Source organism: Drosophila mauritiana, chromosome 3L (assembly GCF_004382145.1).
Source record: "Drosophila mauritiana strain mau12 chromosome 3L, ASM438214v1, whole genome shotgun sequence".
Classification (NCBI taxonomy): Eukaryota; Metazoa; Arthropoda; class Insecta; order Diptera; family Drosophilidae; genus Drosophila; species Drosophila mauritiana.
Window position 1 is genome coordinate 21,088,327 of NC_046669.1, and position 19,792 is coordinate 21,108,118.

General features: G+C 44.9%; 1 protein-coding gene across 2 annotated transcripts; it reads right to left on the bottom strand.

Moving 5' to 3' along the window:
- Window positions 1-473: 473 nt before the first annotated feature.
- On the bottom strand, window positions 474-14,568 carry LOC117139100. 2 transcript variants are annotated; one of them, XM_033301231.1, is made up of 3 exons: window positions 12,740-14,568; window positions 2,034-2,285; window positions 474-1,449 (listed from the first exon to the last, which is right to left on the bottom strand). In XM_033301231.1, the coding sequence occupies exons 1-3, from the start codon at window positions 14,343-14,345 to the stop codon at window positions 1,331-1,333; spliced, it is 1,977 nt and encodes a 658-aa protein (XP_033157122.1). In that variant the 5' UTR covers window positions 14,346-14,568; the 3' UTR covers window positions 474-1,330. The 2 variants fall into 2 exon arrangements, with proteins under 2 accessions (XP_033157122.1, XP_033157123.1); XM_033301232.1 differs by lacking the exon at window positions 2,034-2,285.
- Between the last annotated feature and the right edge of the window lie 5,224 nt (window positions 14,569-19,792).

The following is a 19,792-nucleotide window of genomic DNA, read 5'->3' on the forward strand; positions in this document are numbered from 1 at the left end:
CTAAGCATGCACTCGACGTGGTCAGTAGAAGTGGAAGTGGTGGTGGTAGTGGTAGTGGTAGTCCCTGGACCGCTCCACGCCATATATGGGGTCAAGTCGTCAGAGGCGTCGTCGCGTCTTGCAATGGGAAGAGCTCCATGGAGCACTTAGAACCAGGCGATAATCGTCGAACGTTTATCTATTCCAATACAGCTCCGGACGAGCTGCACCCAAACCAATCGCCGGCTGAAAGGCGTTAACAAATTATTTGAAACATGTAGCGCCGCGTCGGCATCCAATAATCCTCCCCGCACTTGGACCCCATCCCATCCCATCCTATTCCCTCCCATCCCATCCCATCGAGTCCTCCTCCTGGAGCGACCCCTCTGTGGGCCAAGCAGGCGTTAATAGGCATTGCTATGCGAATAATTTGCAATTATAGTTAATTGTAATCGTCATTGCTGATGTTCCTGTGCGGCAATCGAGAGTTGTTATTCGGTTTCTTTTCTTTTATTGAGATTGGCTTGCTCACCGAGTGTGCGTGTGTGTGTGTGGCTCGGGGCCATTGCAGTATGTACAACATTTCGTGTTTGCTTAAGCGATCGCTTTACTTGGCTAGACAAATGGATATTAAGCCTATTACTATTACTTACTGGAGTATGTGTGTTCGCAGGGGCAAAACATCTGTACAAATATATCCGACGAACATCAGGTGGATTTCAGGGACTTCTCACTGCCTTTACAATTGAGCTGAATGCTCTTAACGCAAATTCGAGCCGAGTTTTGGTCGAGATATTTAATCCAGATGGCTTGCCCCTGCGTTCTTGAGTTATTTCAGAGCAGCAGAGCTGTTCGAATGCTATCAAAACTTTTGATGGACAATTTACTTTAATAAATCACAAGCCAGAAATAACTCGGTAAGATTATTTAGGAATCGCGAGGCCAGCTAACTGCCTTCAAGGACTTATTTGATAGAATCGTTGCTACAGCGAGTGTGTAAAATGTAACCAGTGTAGATGGTCGATATTGCTAAACTATATGTAGGACTGCACTCCGCAGATCCACGAACTTCCACGAACCCTCTGACCGACCGATAGGAATATATCAAAATTCCCGGGGTCAGGTGGGGTCCGATCCTTAGTCTACTAGGTCGCTATATGTATTCTTCGTTTCGCAAACTTAGATGCAAAGATCTTAGCAGTTATGACAAAATTATTACACTATGTGAAATGATCGTGGAAAATCATTCGCTTATTGCTGCTCCTTGGGAGCCGTACCTTAAAGTTAAGAAAAAATACTCAGTTCCAGTGTTCTCGATGCTCGGTGCTCCTTGGGATCTCCTCGGGATTACTCAGTACAGGATGCCGGGATGGACGGCCCCACTGCGCTGGAAGTACACATTCGGATTGCTGCTCAACGTGGGCTCCAGCGTGGTGTAGAGATTCGTTTCGTCTGGTCGTATAAACATGCCTGGAAAAATTCAGAATTACTATCCATTCGGAGTTCGGGAACAGCCTTAGTGCTCATGGGTAGTACGGTTTGAGTGCAGGAATGCGTATCCTCGAGTGGGGTTACAAATTATGGTAGTACATCCCGTATATGGTTTCCTTTTAACTACTATTGGTTAAATCATTAGCTGATTAATCAATAAGTCAGTTAAGTTTAATTTATTACCAACATTAATATAATTCAGTTCATAAAACAATCATCGATTGACTATATGTCGTGTATTTTATAGTTTTCCCTCCCCTTGAAAAGCCGTTTCAAATAATTCTATTTAAATTTGCAAAAAAATTTTATGTTTATGAATTAAATGAAAATTGATTTGGTAAAGTGTGCATAAATTAAACAAATAAATATTTTAAGCCATGGTTCGTTAGCAAATAAATCTATAAATATTTATTGTCTCTACCTTTAGAGTACAGTAACCCAAAACTGCTAGTGGATGCTATCCACCCAATTGCACAATATGTGTACACCACTTTCGGATGACTCCCTCCCTGCAGACAAACGGCAATATCCCTAGGGGATGGCCAGCAACCGGCGAGTATTACCTGGCGCATAGCGCAGCGTTTTGGCCAACTGCGCCGCTTGTGTCATGGAGGTTAGCGAGTTGCCCAACTGCTTGAGGGTCAACGGCGTGAGCGTGGGCGGTGCGGCTTGCTGTGGTGGCGGTGGTTGCGGTGGCAGTGGTGGTGGTGGTGCGGGAGGATAATAGCAGAACGGGTGCGGACTCAGGTGTGCTGGAAAATAGTGATACATACGCGTATAGCTCGGCGGTGCGGCGGTGACCAGAGCAACCCGATCTGTCGGCGGATTGCGGGGTGCGAGGTGCGGTAGAGCGGTGGTGCGGTGGTGGAGGAGTGGGTGCGTGTGTGGTTGGGAGTCCCAGTGCCCAGATCCCAGAGTAACAAAACCATTAACAAAACCAGTCGTGACCCACACACGCGCATAGGTAGTATTACGTATAGGATAAACATATATGTACAGTAATTATTGGTTTTTGACAATAAATGTAAATTCGATTAAGTTTCGAAAAGGTAAAAATACCGGAAACAAAACCAAAAGAGTCAACCAGCAATGAAAAAGGTTCCGAATGATTGATGAACATGAAGGTAATGAAAAAATTACAGATACCACACGAATGGATTATGAAATGACATATGCAAGTGTGCGGGTCGTGAGCGTGTCGAGAATTTTTTGATTACGTTTGACAAGGTTTGAATGTGATGATGATGATGATAATGATGGAGGTGAAGTATGTTTTAACGATAAGGGGAGATATGTATATAGAGTCGATGCATTGGTGATGATGATGAGGATGTTTTCGTTTTCGTTGTTGATGTTGTAGATGAGTGTCGTGTTGGTTGGCGGTGGTTTTTGATGACATATATATGCATGACAAGACAAATAAGAAGTAAAAAAAATAAAATAATAAATAGGTGTGTTTATATATATATGTGTTTTGTTTTCATGTGCTTAGATTGCAACCTTAGCCAAATGCTCGCAGATAAATCAGTAAATATGTCACAATCCTGCCCACGGTCAGCCTTAATTGGCCTGACCCAGAGCCCGAACCCAGACGCAGATGTTCCCAATTCGAGGAAATTACCCATATTGCCATATTTCACACTTTTGCCGGCCAATTTATGGCGGCCCTAATGATGTCAAACGATTTCATGTCAATGGGCTAACTCTGCACCCTCGAGCCATGGAGAAAGTCAGTCCCACTAGTGTGCATTTATTTTTGTTTTTACGGGTATTGGGCAAAACCCCGAGCTATATCCACTGGAATCTTAATCGGTTTGTGTTGGACTTGCAAACAGTTTTTGCCCTTGTTTATCCATTTTACGGAGCTGTGACCTTCAGTACCCTTAGGGGTTAAAAAAACTTGCATAGCAAAATACCCAGAGGCTTGCTACACAATTTTTTCACGACGCCCAATAAAAAATGTGCGTTATGGTAGCAGTTGCGATTTTCCCCCTTAACTGACTTAAAATTAACTTAAAGTTTAGCCAAATCTTTGGTTTCCCTCGATTCAGCAATCCAGTTCCCCTTTTAGATAAGAACCAGACCTAATTGTTGGGCTTTTTATAGCTGTGGTACACTTGGCATAATCAGCAGCCAGTTGGCCCATGAACTTCTGGTTAATATTCACTCGAGAGGGCTAAAGCCTAACAAATGCGAGTTAAAGCAACGGACTGCAGCTGGGGCAATAACTTACGATTATTATTATATTTTCAACAGCTCTGTGGGCCAACGAATTGAACGAGTGTGGCAAACTGTGTTAATGACATGAAAACTGACTAAAAGCGGGACGAGAAGAGAGGCTGGAAAATCGGGGGATCTGAACTCTGAACGGTGTTAAAAGCTGCTGTAACATGCCAACCTCCTTTTTCCGTGGCACTTTCTTGGGCTTCTAATTAACTTAGAGCAAATACTGCAATTAAGCCCGCTTGTTTTTCTGAGACTTCTGTTCTGTTTCCCCTACCACGAATGTGGAATTATGTGTCAGAAAATGAAACTGCATGTGTGTGCCGGAATCGGAATCCGTATCTGTATATGTATCTGTATCCGTGACTGTGACTCCATATATATGTGTATCTGTATCTGTATCTGCGGTGGGCAGGCTTTTGCATTTCGCGTTAAAAAAGAAACTAGTTTTCAGCAGCAGCCGCCGCCAGCTGAAGCGGCAAATTTGGCTTAATTCCGTTTGGGCCGAGACCAACTAGAAAATCTTTCTCTCCGATTTGAGCCGTCTGTCAGCTCACTTGGCCATTATGAATTATGTGCGCCAGCATTAAATATGCTACTTTAGCTCACAGCTGACAGCCAACTTAGCGCAACGAGACGAAATATAACGAAAAACGCTAATTAAGTGCAAATATGTATTGCCATTCTAGAGATTGGATTTCTTTGGTGTTGGTGTACCCACCAGAGGAGTTGAGGAGTCCTATTTATATGGCTAGAGATGGCAGAAATACGTGCCCCTGACTTTATTTAAAAATATGTTTAAAAATTGTTTTTCCCTTTTATAGATCTAGTTAATAAGAAAAATTGACACTAGAAAAATGCTTATTGCATTTTTGTTTTAAATTTAGTATGTAAACCCTTTATTAGCTACAGTGGATTGCAGAAATGCCACTTTATGGTCTATTTGTAATATTATTGTATCAAACTTTAAAAAATAAAAAGTTACTTATTTTCCATACCACCATTAATTGGCGTTATCCAACTGAAGTTATGTGTTCCTGTGGCAATTGAAATATGTACCCAAAGCATGTCTTTCCGGCTACTGTAGAAATTCTTCCTATGAATTATTCCCCTTCTTGAGCTGGGCGATTTATTCCATCTCCATTATTTTCCCACTTTTAATTCCTCTTTCCGTGTGCTGGCCCGGCTGTTTTTACTTTTCCTCACTTGCATTTAATTATTTCTGCCTCTTTCACCGGCCGGGGAAAATTCATTAAAATTGCCCATCTCTATTGGCGGAGACAGAGCCACGTTTTGCATTTTGCATTTGCAGTTTGTCGGAGTGCCCCGGCCCCGCCCCCGCTTCACTGCATCTTCTTCCTCACCCTGGGCCCAGTATCTTCTATCTAGCTGGCAACAAGTTGGAGTTAAACCAACTGCCGCACGTTGACTGATTGCTACGTGCAGATTGTCATTGTTCGTTTTTGTTGTAGGCCCAGCTCAGTTGCTCAGTTGGCCAGTTGCCTTCGCCGCTGTTGTTTTTGCCACAGCCGAGTTGCCTTTGTTACTGCTGCTGCTGTTGTTAGTTGCTACATACTTTGCAGACTTGAGTAATTTCTTCGCCGAGCGCTGGCTTTTTGCTTTTCCAGACTTTCCTCATTGGCTTCGGCGTTGACTCTTTCTTTCTGCCTCCGGCCGCAGCGCCAAAGGTTGTTGCTTTTGCCTTGGTCGTTGTCTGGCTCTTTGAGAGTGAGTTGCCAGATGTTGTGATATCACGAAGCAGCATTATAACTAATTGGCCACGTTCGTTCTAAGCCATCCCATCCCATCCCCATCTATCCCATCCCATCCCATCCCCTTCTATCCCATCCCATCGCATCCCCACCCAACTCCCCCTATCTCCTCCAGTCAGAGTTCATTGTCATGAACTGCGCTTCGGAGGTTTTCCATTCCATTGCGAGGCGGAAGAAAAGCATTTTTCACATGGCCGCAACTCTGCGCAATTTGCATATTTCGGCTAAGGGCGTATGACCTTCGAATTGCTACAATTCAATTTACATTTCAGCTAAGTGAGTGCTTCAGAGATGGGAGCTGGGTCGTGTATAACATCCAGAAGCCATAGATATATCTTACTATAAGGTTAAAGCACCACAAAAGCGGTCAAGCGATCTCCTTGGACACTTTTGTATGGCTATTTCACTAAACAACATGAATAAAACGTGTAAAAGAAACATCCAACGGATTCATTTGCTTACTTTACTACCATACCTATTAGAAATTTGAAGTGACACTCTGACTCACGATCAGATTGTTTTAAGAGTTTTACATGAATTCCTAAGTATCAATTCTTTGATCTATATATTTTAATGCTTTAATTTGGATAAGTACACATGACTAGGAATATTTAAACCGCAAGCCAAACTTTTAATATTTGCCTAGGGTTCTTATTTTGGATTTTCAAATCTTTGCATATTTTTATAAAATATGTTAGAACAGAATGCAAACTAATTTAAAATGTTGAATCGTATATTCAATTTAAAATTATCTATTGTTGATTGTTTATTGTTTGCAATGGCTAATTGTAGCAGTAGGGACTAACACTTTACATTAGTCATTCTTTTTATGCGGACCCATATCTCACTCTTCGTATATGCACCTATTCTTTTATCCCTGGGCGGCAACCACGAGCCGATGAATATACCGTAAGGCCGAGGAGATCTCCTGGCCAATTTAGCGTAATAATTTCAGCATGTGCATTGGCGCACGGCTCATTGGCTCCCTCGGCTTCCTCAGATCCGCTCACCCCGCGATCTGATGGACTGAACCGCTTTGAGCCGGGCTAAAAGCTGGTACCAAGACCTGAGTTGGCTTTTCCGCTTTCGGTTTCATTGCCGCAATTCGGAACTGGTTATCGATTACGCTGCTGGCCGGCTGCTGGCACTTCTAGGCAAAACTAAATATCATCGCTCCACAGCATCCAGCCCGGCTATCCGTGGCAGCGGCTCCTATTGCAAACCGCTATAATTTTGTGGTAATATACAGTGACGCTCGTTTCAAGCACGTGCTGGCAGCATTTACCCAACTCATATATTAAGTCCCATACACAGCCCCCGCGGCCGACTGCAAACTGAAGTTGGTTACGATACTCAACAACACGTACTTCACAGATTTGTACATTGCGCCATCGTCATCATCGTGATTATCATCTTGCCCATCATCGTTGTCAAGTTTTCTGCCCCGCGCCGCTCTGTTTTGTTCTTTTGTTTTTGTTTTTGCTCTTTGGTTTTTCAATTTCAAGTTCGTTGCCTCAGTCTTTGGTTAGCTGGCAGTGGTCTTAGAACAATTGAGGCTAATCGAATCTTTTTTATGTCATATTTTCGACAGCTGATGCTGGTCGAAGCGTTTCGATGGGTGCCCCACGGCAAAGTTATGCTCTAAACAAAGCCAGGTTAACAAAAATCATTTGATGGAAATTGCTGTCTGATGTGTTTTTTAGATTGCTTTAAATTTGTTTCCAATAACTGACAGCCAGGCAATCAAATATAACAATTTGTGCTATCTCTTATATGTTTACTTCGGGAAATAAATGAAAAATGTGTTTCCTACAACAAAGCTAATGGTAAATAAAGAAATAATATTCAAATTAACATTACAATTCTTTTGTATCGTACTTTCTGTTATCGTTGTTAATGTTTTTTGCTGGTAAGTATTTTCGATTTAAATAACGAAAGACTAAGGTAACAATTTGTTGAACTCTTTTATTAAGCATAATTGTTATGTATATTAATGCAGCAAACAAAAGACTAAGGGAACGAACCTGGGTTCACTCTTCAGGCAGAAACTTAATACTTTCCAATTAGTTTTGTGCGCAAAATATAATTTCTACAAAAGAATCTAATATAATAATGGCCATAATTTATGCACTTCTCATCACATAAATGAGATTTCTTTTAGCTTAGCTTCATTGGTACAACTGGTTTACGACAATGAAGCAACCTTTTGGAAGTATCCATCAATAACACAGGAAACCTCGGATGGAGCTAAGCTTCAGGTCCTCAAGTGTGCGAAAAGTAAAAAAATATCAGATACAAAGCCAATCTCTGGACTGTTCACAGTTAAATGACTATGTGGCCTCCCTGGGCTCTTTATTGACAAATCCCCATCGATCGATAAACATATAAGACAAATATAAAAAAATTTCCGCACGGGTCTCAGGAGTGTAGCGACAAGCTTTAACCTTCCAAGGTCTGCTCGAATCTGTTGGATCTGCCCGGCTCCACGGGCATGAATGATCGATTTTATGTATGTGGCTGCCTGGCATAAAGTCACTCAATAAAATTACAAAAAATTGCGATGCCGAGAAGAGAGAACAAAGACCGCTGGCAGATGCCCAGGTGCCTAGATTGATGGCCCCGGTGTCCGTCTTACTGACCAACTGGCCAAGTGGCGTCATTGCCAAGTCGAAGATGGGACACTCTGCGGACCGATAAGGTCACTGGATCGTCTCGGGAGGCATCTGCGCACAGATTCCAGTTGCAGTTTTCCCACCAAGCGTTCGGCGGGGCCCAGGGGTTAGGGTATTATGATAACATCACGCAGCGGCAACGGAAGTATGTACGAGTATCTATTTTTGTGGCACCGCCTGTCATCGCGCCGCTCGTTGTTAACAGCTGCCCGAAGCGCTTACAACAATGCGACTTCAATTAAAGCAACCCAGCAACCTTGAACTCTCGTCCAATCAGCGGCAACAGCCTGGTCATCCCCACGACATCCTTTCCGCCGCATCCAGCCAAATCTGGACCCACACAGCAAGAAATTATAATGAAATACACACCACACGATTAACTCACTTAAACATGCCTTAGATTTTCGTTGAATAATGTGTTTTATGCTATCCAAAACAAATGACTTAGGCAACGAACTTTACAATCCAACTCCTTATTGTTACTAGCTTTAATAATTTTAATGGAATAATTAGTAATTACTATTATTTTTTTCCACCCTTGCAATGGGTATATGGATTTTAGACAGACATTTGCTCCGCTGTAAAGGAGATATTTAAAAACCATTTGAAAAATATATATCTTTGATGACTATCAACAGCCGTGTCGAACATGTTCATGTTCGTCCAACCATCGTCATAATCACATGATTGCGGGTTAGGTTTTATCAAATCGGATCAATATCATATTCAATATAATAGAAATCACAGTATGGTTATTTTTGATCATACAAATTTCGTTTTGGTGTAGTTTTTTCCAAATTATAATTACTGCAAAAAAAACCTCGACTAGCTTTTTTTATTGTTTAAATATCTAAAATCTGAATTTTATACCCTTCAATCCTTCCTTCTTGCTTTTAAATAAAATTATTTAAGCAGTGGTTTTGCATAGCTTTGTATATCCATTTAAAAGAGATCTACATTTTTCTGTGTGCACGAAAGACCCAAGCTGCAGCTGTCAATCTGCGTTCATTCCTCGCCTTCGACTTTGACTTCATGGCGGCAATCATCGAGAGCTGGCCTCTGTCTGCGCCCTTTCCCCCGGTCCACTGATCCCCTGGCCATGCCCTGCCCCTGCCCTTGCCCTGGAATCTTTTGGCCCGGCTCATTCCTTGGCGTCAACGCCGTTAGCTGTCGTTTAGTTTATTGTTGCAAATTGTTCAGTGAATTATGTGCCGAACTGCTTGCTGCCAACGACCACACACACAAGTGCCAGTGAGTGTGTATGTTTAAAGGCTTGGCAGGAAATTCGATATTATGGATTTATTGGAAATGGCTTTCGATTCACCTCGCGGTTTCGGCTTACCAGTTGTAGGAATCCTAATTTGGAGCACATTTATGATTTAAGGTCATGAAAGTTCTTTAGTACGTTTACTTATTAACACATTTCAGTTCATTAAGCAACTGATTGAAATGAAAGTGCTCCAAATTAGTGTGTTTATACAGAGGTGGTCAAAAGTATTTACACAACGAGCTTTTTTTTCAATTAGTTGACAATTGAAAAAAAAGCTCGTTGTGTAAATACTTTTGACCACCTCTGTATATGTAATTGCCAAAGTGGAGTTCCGAAGATATAGCATCCTTTAAGGTAGCTATTACTTTTGCTTTTTAACCATATCAAGCCGATTTAATAGTAGTATTTAGGCGATGTTATTAATTGCTGTACAAAATAGTTTATGTATCAGCTAATCTTATTTAAAAAATCAGTTCTGCATTTGTTCAAATGCCCATGCAGAGGCCTAGGTATGTAATCGTTTTATTTCCTGCCTGGGCCCATGGATTTTCAACTTGTACATGATCGAGAACCTTAGCAGTAGATTGCATCTTACTTCAGGGGCACACATACAATAATTTGCCTCTCCTTAAGCTGTCAACTCAAGCCAGCCAAATCAAGTTCGTTGCCCAAGTCATTTGCTCTTCAATCAGTCCGAGCAATGGCACGAAAAGGGAAAAACTTTTGATTTTTCTCTTGCCTCATCGCCTTATGTAAATTTTCAGCCGCTGCCCACATGTAGCTCCAGTTTTTTCTTTCTGTGCCCTTAATCAAGCCGGAACCCTTGCTGTCTCTGCCTTTGGCTCACTTCACTCAGCCTGGCTCAAGTTGAAGTCGAATCGGAGTCGGAGTCGAAGAGTCAGCGAGACAACTACACAACCCACACACATGTTTCTGGATCGGATCGGATCGGATTGGATTGGATCGGGTTAGACTATGGGCTGAGGTATGGCTCTGGTCTGGTCTGGTCTGGGTACGATAATGGCAGCGATTGCAGCTCTCGGCTGATGTTTGCTTCTTTTGCTTGTTAAGCTCTGTGCCTACTTTGATTTTGCTGTGCTCCGTGTGTCTCCAGACATTTGTCTTTGGCTCTTAAGGTTTCTGCCTGCTGCCTATTTTTTCGTTCGTCGTTGATTTCTGTTACCCCTCAAATGCACTTTCAATTGCAGACAGCTTGACGTATATATATGTAGCCGGGCCAGAGCACTATATCTCTCATTTATCTATCTATATACGAACCTACCTATATTTCGTCTGTCCCCGGCTGCTGCTGCCTCACTTGCTTCAGCCTCCTTTCTTCAGCCGAGCACCGAGTCGGAATAGGAATTGGAATTGGAACTGAAATCGGAATCCGAGTCTCTGAGCTCTGAGCCTGGGCTGCCCACAGGCACTTTGGCTTGTGGGCCGTGGCTCCAACTCCAGATTCGGCTCCAGCTTCCCCAAAGTTTCAGCTGCACCACGGCTTTTGTCCTGCCCCTTCTGCATGCCTCACATACTGTGTCGGATTGGAATTGGGATTCGGATTCGGATTTGGACTTGGAGTCGTCGTCAAGTAGCTGCCATGTAAAACGCTTCCTACTTGGGTCTACCAATGCATTGTAATAATTTGGAGACCTATTGCAGCGCTTGGGCACTACGCAAATTATTAGGTAGCTGGATTTGAAATAGTTTAAAAATCTATAATATCTTCACTTTGGATGGGCCTGTGGTAGGTTTATAAAGTTATTCCATCGCTTCCAATTTTCAATTGCCTAACGCTGTGCGCAGAGCCTTTCTGCTTCGTTTTTCACATGAACTACCTTAAGTTTTCCTCTCCCATTTCCATTCGAAATGCTTTTGCTGGCTGTAATCATACTTTTTTGATGTATTTACTTTAATTAAATTACGTAAAGTGTTACGTGGCTCAAGCACGCACATTTTGAAGCCCCCAGTGGGCGCCCTTCCTTCCCCGAAGTCCCCCATATCATTCCAGTTTGCCACACACATAAACCACTCAACTTGTGCTTTCATTAGAAAGCTAAAATAGTTTAGAGCCCTTTGAGCCTTGTTATTGTTTAGAAAGAAGAAAACGAAAACTAATAAATATAATACACATAAATCCAAACATTGTTTCTGCCAGACAGTTAATAAATGGCCGAAAATTGCAAGTCAGTTCCACTTGCTCTTTGAAAAGCGAATCTCATTGACAGCGAAATTTATCGCCGACCAATGTGAAATTCCACTAATAAGTTTTCAGCGGTGTTGATGGCTTTATTGGCATCGCAAGAAATGATTTAAGCCGCAGCAGCGAAAACTTAATCAAAGACCTAACCCACGAACCTGGACGTTCTCACATAGAAAATGAAAACGAAAGCTGAAAGACAGATGGATCGTTGGATGTGAGCTCTTTTTACACTTGGCTTACACGACGACTGCGGCGTCGGCAAAATTAATATACCAAACAATTACACGGCCCGGCAAAACAATTTTAAGCCCAGTTAATGCCGTCGCACAGTGGCTGCAAGCCACGCAAATTCGCCGCGAAAAATTGCCCACAATTGCCAGTGGCCGAGAAATGAAAGCGCTCAAATTTGCATACTCGCACTGGCAAATGAAGCGCAGCAAAAGGAAAATTGCCACACATACTAATTGGAAAAGAAATGCAAAACCAATGCAAATGAAAATAATGACAGGGCGCGGTTCGCGAAACTATCTAATTATTTGTTTGACATTGGCAATGACAATGAAACCGAGAGTCCCGCAGCGGAGAAATGGATTTTTCTTTCAACTGATTGAGTGCAAAATTGGGTTTTAATTGGCACTATACTTGGACATTTAAAACTAATGTACATAGAATCATCAGAATAATAATAAACAATGATGTTGGACACAATTGATTATGATTTTTATATCGCGCTAACCCTTAGTAACTTTCTCACCTAAAAACTGTGTATTATTTTTGAATCAGTTTTCATGTTAGCTACTCGAACCACTGTTCGTTGGCTACAGTCTGCTGAAGCTCACAGTGTTTGAAAGTTAAGACTTTTGCTTTCCTTCCCCCGACTTGGTTTTTGCTTTTAGAAAGACCAAGCAAATGGATAAACAGAGTTCAAGAGGTTGCCAGCCCCGCCCCTTTGCGCACATGAGGCAAGAAAGAAAAGAAAGTTATTACAAAATTAACAGAGGCCGACAGCTGACAAGGGCAGAGGAATGGGGCCGAAATGGAACTGTATCTAGCTTGAGTTGGGTCCGACCGCCTCGGGCAGAAATTGTGACACATTTAGGGGGGAAAAGCTCGTAGAAGCGGGACTTACCACCTCCATTGTTGGCACTGGAGCAGTGTTTGGAGCTGAGTCCCTGGCCCGTGTTGGATGCAGAGTTCGGCAGTCCGCAGCCGCTCATCACGCCGTACTTGATGGGCTTGAAGTGGAAGAACGAGGGCGAGTAGCCGGATCCGGCGCGACTCAGGGAACTGAACTGCTCCTCGCGGTCCTCCACGTACAGGCCCTCCTTGCCCATGGCCGCCAGTTGCCTACCCTTGGGCATGAACATCACCAGGAAGACCGTGGCGGAAGTGGCTACCAGGCCGAAAGCTACGCAAGCGTCCTTGTGCCGTTCGGCCACGGCCAGGCCGCATAGCATCCATCCCAGCCAAATGGGGATGGCTCCTCCGATGGCCAGCCCAATGTAGGTGGCCTCACGGTGGTTGTCCCTGATGCCACGCGACTTGATGGCCAGCACGGCGATGAAGACGATCAGAAAGACAATGTAGATCAGCGAAAAAAGCAGCTCCGAGAACTGCGTCTTGCAGAGCGGTATTAGCACGGTGCTGACCGCCGCTATCCGGGTGTAGATCTCCGGAGTGCCGTCCAGCGTGGTGTAAGACGTGGGGTAAAACAGAGCCGAGTAGTTGGTCTGTGAGGCCACCGTGGTGCTAAGGAAGCCACTGCCCATCACAGGCACACTGGTGGTGTACACCTCCGGTGGTTGGGTAAGCAGCCACTGCCCTCCGATCGCCACCTGGATGAGCAGCGCAAAGAGGAGCAGCAATCCCTGGTATGGAGCCGGCAGATAGACCCCTCCATTTAGACTAATCAGAAATACGCACTTGACCAGCAGGGCGGCAAAGACCAGGGCGTAGGCCACGCCAACTCCGAAACGAATGGCTCCGCAGCTGATCAACGAGGGCTGTGCGGTGATGATGGCCCCCAAACTAGCGCAGGCGAAAAGGCCGAGGAGCAGCATCTGGCCCAGAAAGAGGTGCCTACGCGACGGGGACGTCCGCCAGGCCTTGAAGAGCACAAAGATCTCGAAGGCTGCCATCATGAGCATGGTGAGGGTGGCCAGAACTAGCACCGGCACCACCCACGGCTCCTTGCGTAGTCCTGCGAAGGGCAAGTGGGTAGACACTATGCTGGGGGGCGTGCTGTTGGAGCTGCTCCCGGGAGTCACCCGTCCAGTGGTGCCGGCTGCTCGCGCCTTCGCCCCCGAACTCCGACGGGGCGTGGCTGGTGTGGTGGTGGACGTGGTGCTGCTAGAACTGCTGGCCGATAGTGTGGGTACTACAAAGAATTCCGTCGACATTTCGAGACGGGCAGCACTGGAGACATTGCCACCCGGAAAATTGAGATCCAATTGTTTGGCAGATCGCTGGGACTGAGGGGCTGCCGGAGTAGTGGTACTAGTGGTGCTACTTGTAGTACTAGTAGTCGTGCTGGTAGTAGTGGTGGTGCTGCTGGCATTACGGCTACTCGGCTTGAGCACCTGGTAGGCGTTGCGATCGGATTCCTGGCTGGTCACCAGGCGCACCCGCCGCCAAATGTTGTTGCCATTAACGCTGAGGCTGCGCGACGCCGGCGTGGTGGCGATCAGCTGCATGATCAGCAGCAGGATCAGCAGCAGGTGGCGTCTACCGGCCATTGGATGTGGTGACCTTCGATGCCCTGGACCTCTGATCAAGTAATCAAACGCGGCACATCTCTCGCGAACGCACACTAACCACGCACACGCGATCGCGATTCTTCAGGTTAGTTAATTCTTCAGTCTTCGCAGGCCCTCGATCTTGAATTCTGCGGTCTTATTCTTCTCGATTCTCGCGCTAATACGTCCGCTTGCTCCGATCGACCAACTGCAACTGACTGGCGGCTCTGCAAGTTGGGCTTTGGACCGGCTTAGTCGTTTGAGACCAGTTTGACGGCAGCCAAGTCGAACAAACACTTGTTTGAGTTCGATGTGCGTTTGCTAACCCGGCTAACACTTATAGGAACGCAACATGATGAGTGGGAGGCAGTTGGGCTTTAGGGCGTTTTATATAATTTTTGGCAATGTAGAATTGCATGAAAATTTACTGAAACATCCTTTAAATTTGGTACACAATTCATTACTTCTTCTGCATTTAAGGTTCAGTATATAGCTTCAACAACTAATGTTCTAAATAGCTCGAAGTCTTGCTGATGTCTATGGATTTCCTCTCGAAAGCTATGATACTTCATTTCCCATTTAGCACCAGTAAGAACTCCATTTATCTTAAGCGTCCGTGATAATCCGCTGAAACATAAACTTTTAGAAATATGCATATAATTCTGGAACACATTTATATACGTAAGTATCTTTTCCATTTCATAATTATTCCAATTAGATTTCATATTACGGGACATTAGCATCGGACACAACTTTTCCCTCCGCGGTTGGTTGCAACCATCTGCAGACGCGATCCACAGACCTAGCTCAGGATCCACACTCAAACCAACTGCGGGATGGAGAACACTTTCATTCGTTCTGCATATGCGGAATTTCGGTTTATGGGCTCTGATGCTCGAGTTGGCTGGTAGGAAAGTGCTATGGGCCATTATCTATTAGCCAACCGCTTTTGCGGTCTCCTCGCGGAGCCTCTCTCCACAAAAACGACCCAACAAAAGGCCAAATAGCGAAATCCGCGCACAAAAGGCGATTGTAAATCAAAAGAGCGCTAATGATATATCGATATACAAAGTGTTGAGGCGGGAAAGGCATCGCCAATGGCGTTAGAAACGGCAATAGCAATAGGAACCCGGTCTGATTCCTTAGGTCTTATTGTGTTCGGCGCGCGCTTTCAGCCAACCACAGTTAGAATTCAGATCACCTGAATGAGTGGGCAAAAAGTAGCTATAAGCTGTATTGCATAAAATCGGCATTTAAGTTGGTCAAAGAAGTAATCACACATATGTATGTAGTCTACAGGGACTCCCCACAGGTACTGACCTACAGTACAGATATTACTGGGGAATATCTTAATGCATAATCGTTATGTTATACGAATCTCGAAACTATGTAATCTTTGAACTCATGTAAGATATACGCAATGGCTGTCCGATTTTGACTAGCTCTAATTCCAAATGGTCTTGTGAGAAGTTTGCAAAGGCCAACTTTCTGGAGAATCTCAAGGACCGAATTCTAGCCCAAGCGAACCTTATTGGCCACTGGACATTCATGTCCATATTTGGAGCGGCTCGCAATGCGGAGCCATTAGCCGCAACAAATGTTATGTAGATCGTGTCGATGGCGACTGAGCTTCGCCCCCGCCCCCTTAGAACCGGGCTAACTTGCCACCGCCTGACTTGCCAACTTACGGTATCGTTAGTGACGATCTGCGAGGGTCTGGAGCTTATGGAGCGTATGGAGGGTCGGAGTCCGGCAATCTGCGTTCTGTATTGACATGGAGGCGGGTAAATAACCTTTCGGCATGGCCCAAAAACAGAGTCGTGAAAAACAATTCGCATAAATGAGCGCGTAGTCAAATTTGTGACTGGCCATAACCGACCATAACTCAACTCGGGGCTTCTGCTGCGATCATGATCTTGAGCGATACGGAGGTATATACGATCTGTACCTGTCGCTGTGCCTGTTGGCATGTAGATCTTATGGTAGAGAGTGAGACATTTAGCCGGACTTGGTAGTACGAATCGAGCAGGGATGATGAGGCAGCGTAATTTATGATCTTTCAATTACAACTTGTCTCTGCCGAATGAAATTCCGTTCACGGTGTGCTTAATCTTGGCATTAGCTTAGCCGGCGATAATTCGGTATGCCTCCGTCGTCCGATTCCCATTATCCGTTTAATTAAAGCTGTCACTTGGCTGTTAGCCGTGCCAAACGGCCAGGTTCGCCTGGCAACAGTAACAGTGCTTTATGTAATCCTGCGGCCTTAGAGCCAACTTAGCTAATTAAAAGGCATTCTAATATTACGTTTCGCCTTTCTCCCGGCCGCCGGATCACGTTTCACGACATACCATACCCGAGATCCGAGACACATTGCGTTAATAACCCTTGACTGAGCACAAGATCAAGGCAGCGCGGTGGCTCGTGCGCAGGCCAAGAGTCAATTGGCCCACACCTTGGCCAAAAAATTGGTCCTTCTCTCGGCATCACCAATTCTCTAATATCTACTTCAAGTTTCATGTTGATTCATACCTGACAGCAAGTACCATTTATACCTACATAAATATGTTGAACACCTTAAAACAATGCCAAAAACAAGAAAGAGAGCCAGCTTCTGGCAGTCGACGCTTGTATATAAAAATTACTTTACGATCAAAAACATCGAAACTGCTTTTTCTTTTTATTGTTTTCCATCAATTTTCCGAATGATCCTATGGCAGCTTTATGATATAATCGCCCGATTTTGGGAAAGTTTCATTTAAACGACTATTTGAAAAGGCTAGCTATAGGCTATATCGAGTCGGCTGTTAAATCTGATCAAGAATATATACACGCCAGATTCACCTGTAGTGCACTGCAAGATGACTGAAATATCAACATAAAAAGTATAAGAATAAATTTTAATAGTCTAGGTAAATATCTGGATTCTATTGCGTGATTTAACTTTTTCGTTCGGCTGTAGCGCTCTCATTACTCGATTTGTGTATCAACTTTCTTTATGTTTAAAAATTATTCAAATTACTCGATGAGCCTAGAATATTTGCACGATTTCGCGGGGAGAAATAACCCCACTGGCTGTGACCTCGCCGCCTAGATGGGCTAATATTACTTTGGCCGAATAAACCGACGGCGCCAAGACCTCGAATCCGTCCCGAAATTGATTGATTCCGGGTGATTTGAATGTCTGGCCCGAGACCTGGACAACCTCTACCCCGAACCTCCACCTCTACCTGTACCTGGACCTGGAACCTCGAAAACTTCCTCCATGGACGCGGATTAGAGGCTAAAGAAGTGCCGCCAGTTGGCTTGGCCAACGAAATGGGACCGATAATCGGGCCGGACCCATGCTTGCGGCTCTTTTTAGGCGCCACAATTTATATGTCAGTGGACAAGACGGGGTCAAGTGTCAATCGGCGAACGATTTGCAAATGTTTCCGCTCATAATTCTATGGTGCAATTAATTTTTGACATTTCGATCGTTGAATTTTGGGGCCAAGCAAATATGCCGTCCGTAAATCTTCCGGGGGAGCGGGGCGATTTAATTTAAATTAAAACCAGTTACCAGTGCATTGAACCTGCCACCAGCGGAATGAGCGGCACTCGGATACCAAATATTCAGAGACAAAAGCCTTGCGGCGATCTTATTTATTTATCAATATGTAGTGCGCTTCCCTAACCCTTTCCTTCATATCGTTCGCCACCATTTGCCCGGGTTCATTGTCGTCCCTAAAAGAGCGAATTCTGATTTATAAGCGGGTCTTGGCCAAATGCCCGTCTTCCCGTCTTCATCCCCTCGCCAGAACCCCTCCATCGCGACGGGGCTGCGCTTTAATCACGTGCGTGCAATGCGCACATGATGATGCGCCCCAATCCGAGTCCCCCGGCTCGCGCCCTCAGTATGGCCCGATTCTCGATCCCTGCTGCCCGATCCCATCCCAACCCATCCTATCCCATCCGATCCCATCCCATCCCAGAAGCGATCCCGACCCCTCCGATGCTCTTGACGATGCTGGGATGCCGCCCTGGACTTTGCTTTTGTTACTGGTGTTGCAAATGCTGGCAGGCCAAACACCCAGTGAACATTGCTCAACGGAGGAGTTCGCTCTCTTACAACGCACAGTGGTGTGCAGGTGAATAGGGACTGGTTTTCATACACAAGAAAAATAATATTTAGGTGGAGACGATGAAACCTAGATGCTGATGAATGCATTTAAAATAACATAACTTTTATGATTTTGATCAGGATGATCTTCGACGTTTGAATTCTTTTACTGATAACAAGGTAGGGAGTTTTTCCAATAGTGACATATTTCTTACTCCGATCCTTCCACCAATTAAGACAAAAACATTTATATATTTCTTCTGTAATCTAACTGAATCCTTCGTGTTACTATATAAGGCCTACTTCGCTGACCTCCGGTGTGCTCCCCGCTTGTTGTTTAGTTCCATTATGCAGAATGCATATAAATGCAAGTGCAAGCATTGGAGTTAGTACGCGAGTGTTGGCTCGACTTGGCTGCCGTTGTGTGCGAGCACGCATGCGTGAAGCGTCCGTTTTAATCGTTGCCTGGCCATCGAATATTTCTTTGGCCAAGACGCTCCGACGGCGATGACGACGTGGAGAGCTTGCTCGTAAATCCGGCGTATAAAAGGCACATAGCTCGGCCCATTGGTGCTGGCCAGGAAGGGGGAGCACTGGGTAGGGGAGTCAATTGTGCTGTGGGAAGTGGAGAGTGGGGATTGGTGGTGGGGTCAGCCCCGATCGCGAACTTGGTCGAGCCACGCACAAGGCCTTCTGATGGTGGCTAACTTGGCTCTAAGGTGCCCGACCGCAGTGGTCCGTCTGACCAAAGGCTGATTTACTATGATCCGCTTGAGTTTTATGTGCAGAAAGATAAAATTTTTAAGATATTGACACCTTGTTAGGCGTTTGAGAGACAGCCGGTGCCGGGATAGCCAGGATTGCCGAGGGTCTGCAATAAGGAAAAGAACTCTTGGCTATTATCTGCACAGGGAACGCCCGCCGATCGCACCTTCCCTGGATTCGCATTCCCATTCCCATTCGCATTGGCAGTTGCCCTTTTGCGTGGCTAATTGTGGTTAAAATTAAGTGCATTTCCCGTCGTCAAATGCATTCACTTGGGCCAGATAATCAGGACGTCAGAGTCAGCGGTTTCTTTAGGTCCTCTCCTGTTCTCCTGGCCGCTGTGTGGGTGTCAAAGGCGGGCTTTGTTAAATTTATGGAATAATACATATCTTTACGGCTTCATTAGCGAAACCCTCTCGGAGAACCCAACCCCCAGCCCCCCTCCCCCAGGTCCACAAAAAGGCCATTCGACACGCTGTCTGCATTAGCGCCAAAAGGATCGGCATCGACATAGCCATCAAGCGTCATCCTCTTCGTCTTCGTCTCCCAGACTCCAAGACGTTGTCTATCTATCTGTCACTAC

What these genes read in the sequence shown, in the direction of transcription:
- LOC117139100 (XM_033301231.1), bottom strand. Translation starts at nt 14,345, where the DNA reads ATGGCCGGTAGACGCCACCTGCTGCTGATCCTGCTGCTGATCATGCAG. An exon ending in CAGTGCCAACAATGGAGGTG is followed by an intron (nt 2,286 to 12,739) that starts GTAAGTCCCGCT and finishes ATCCGCCGACAG; the next exon opens with ATCGGGTTGCTCTGGTCACC. An exon ending in AACGCTGCGCTATGCGCCAG is followed by an intron (nt 1,450 to 2,033) that starts GTAATACTCGCC and finishes GAATTTTTCCAG; the next exon opens with GCATGTTTATACGACCAGAC.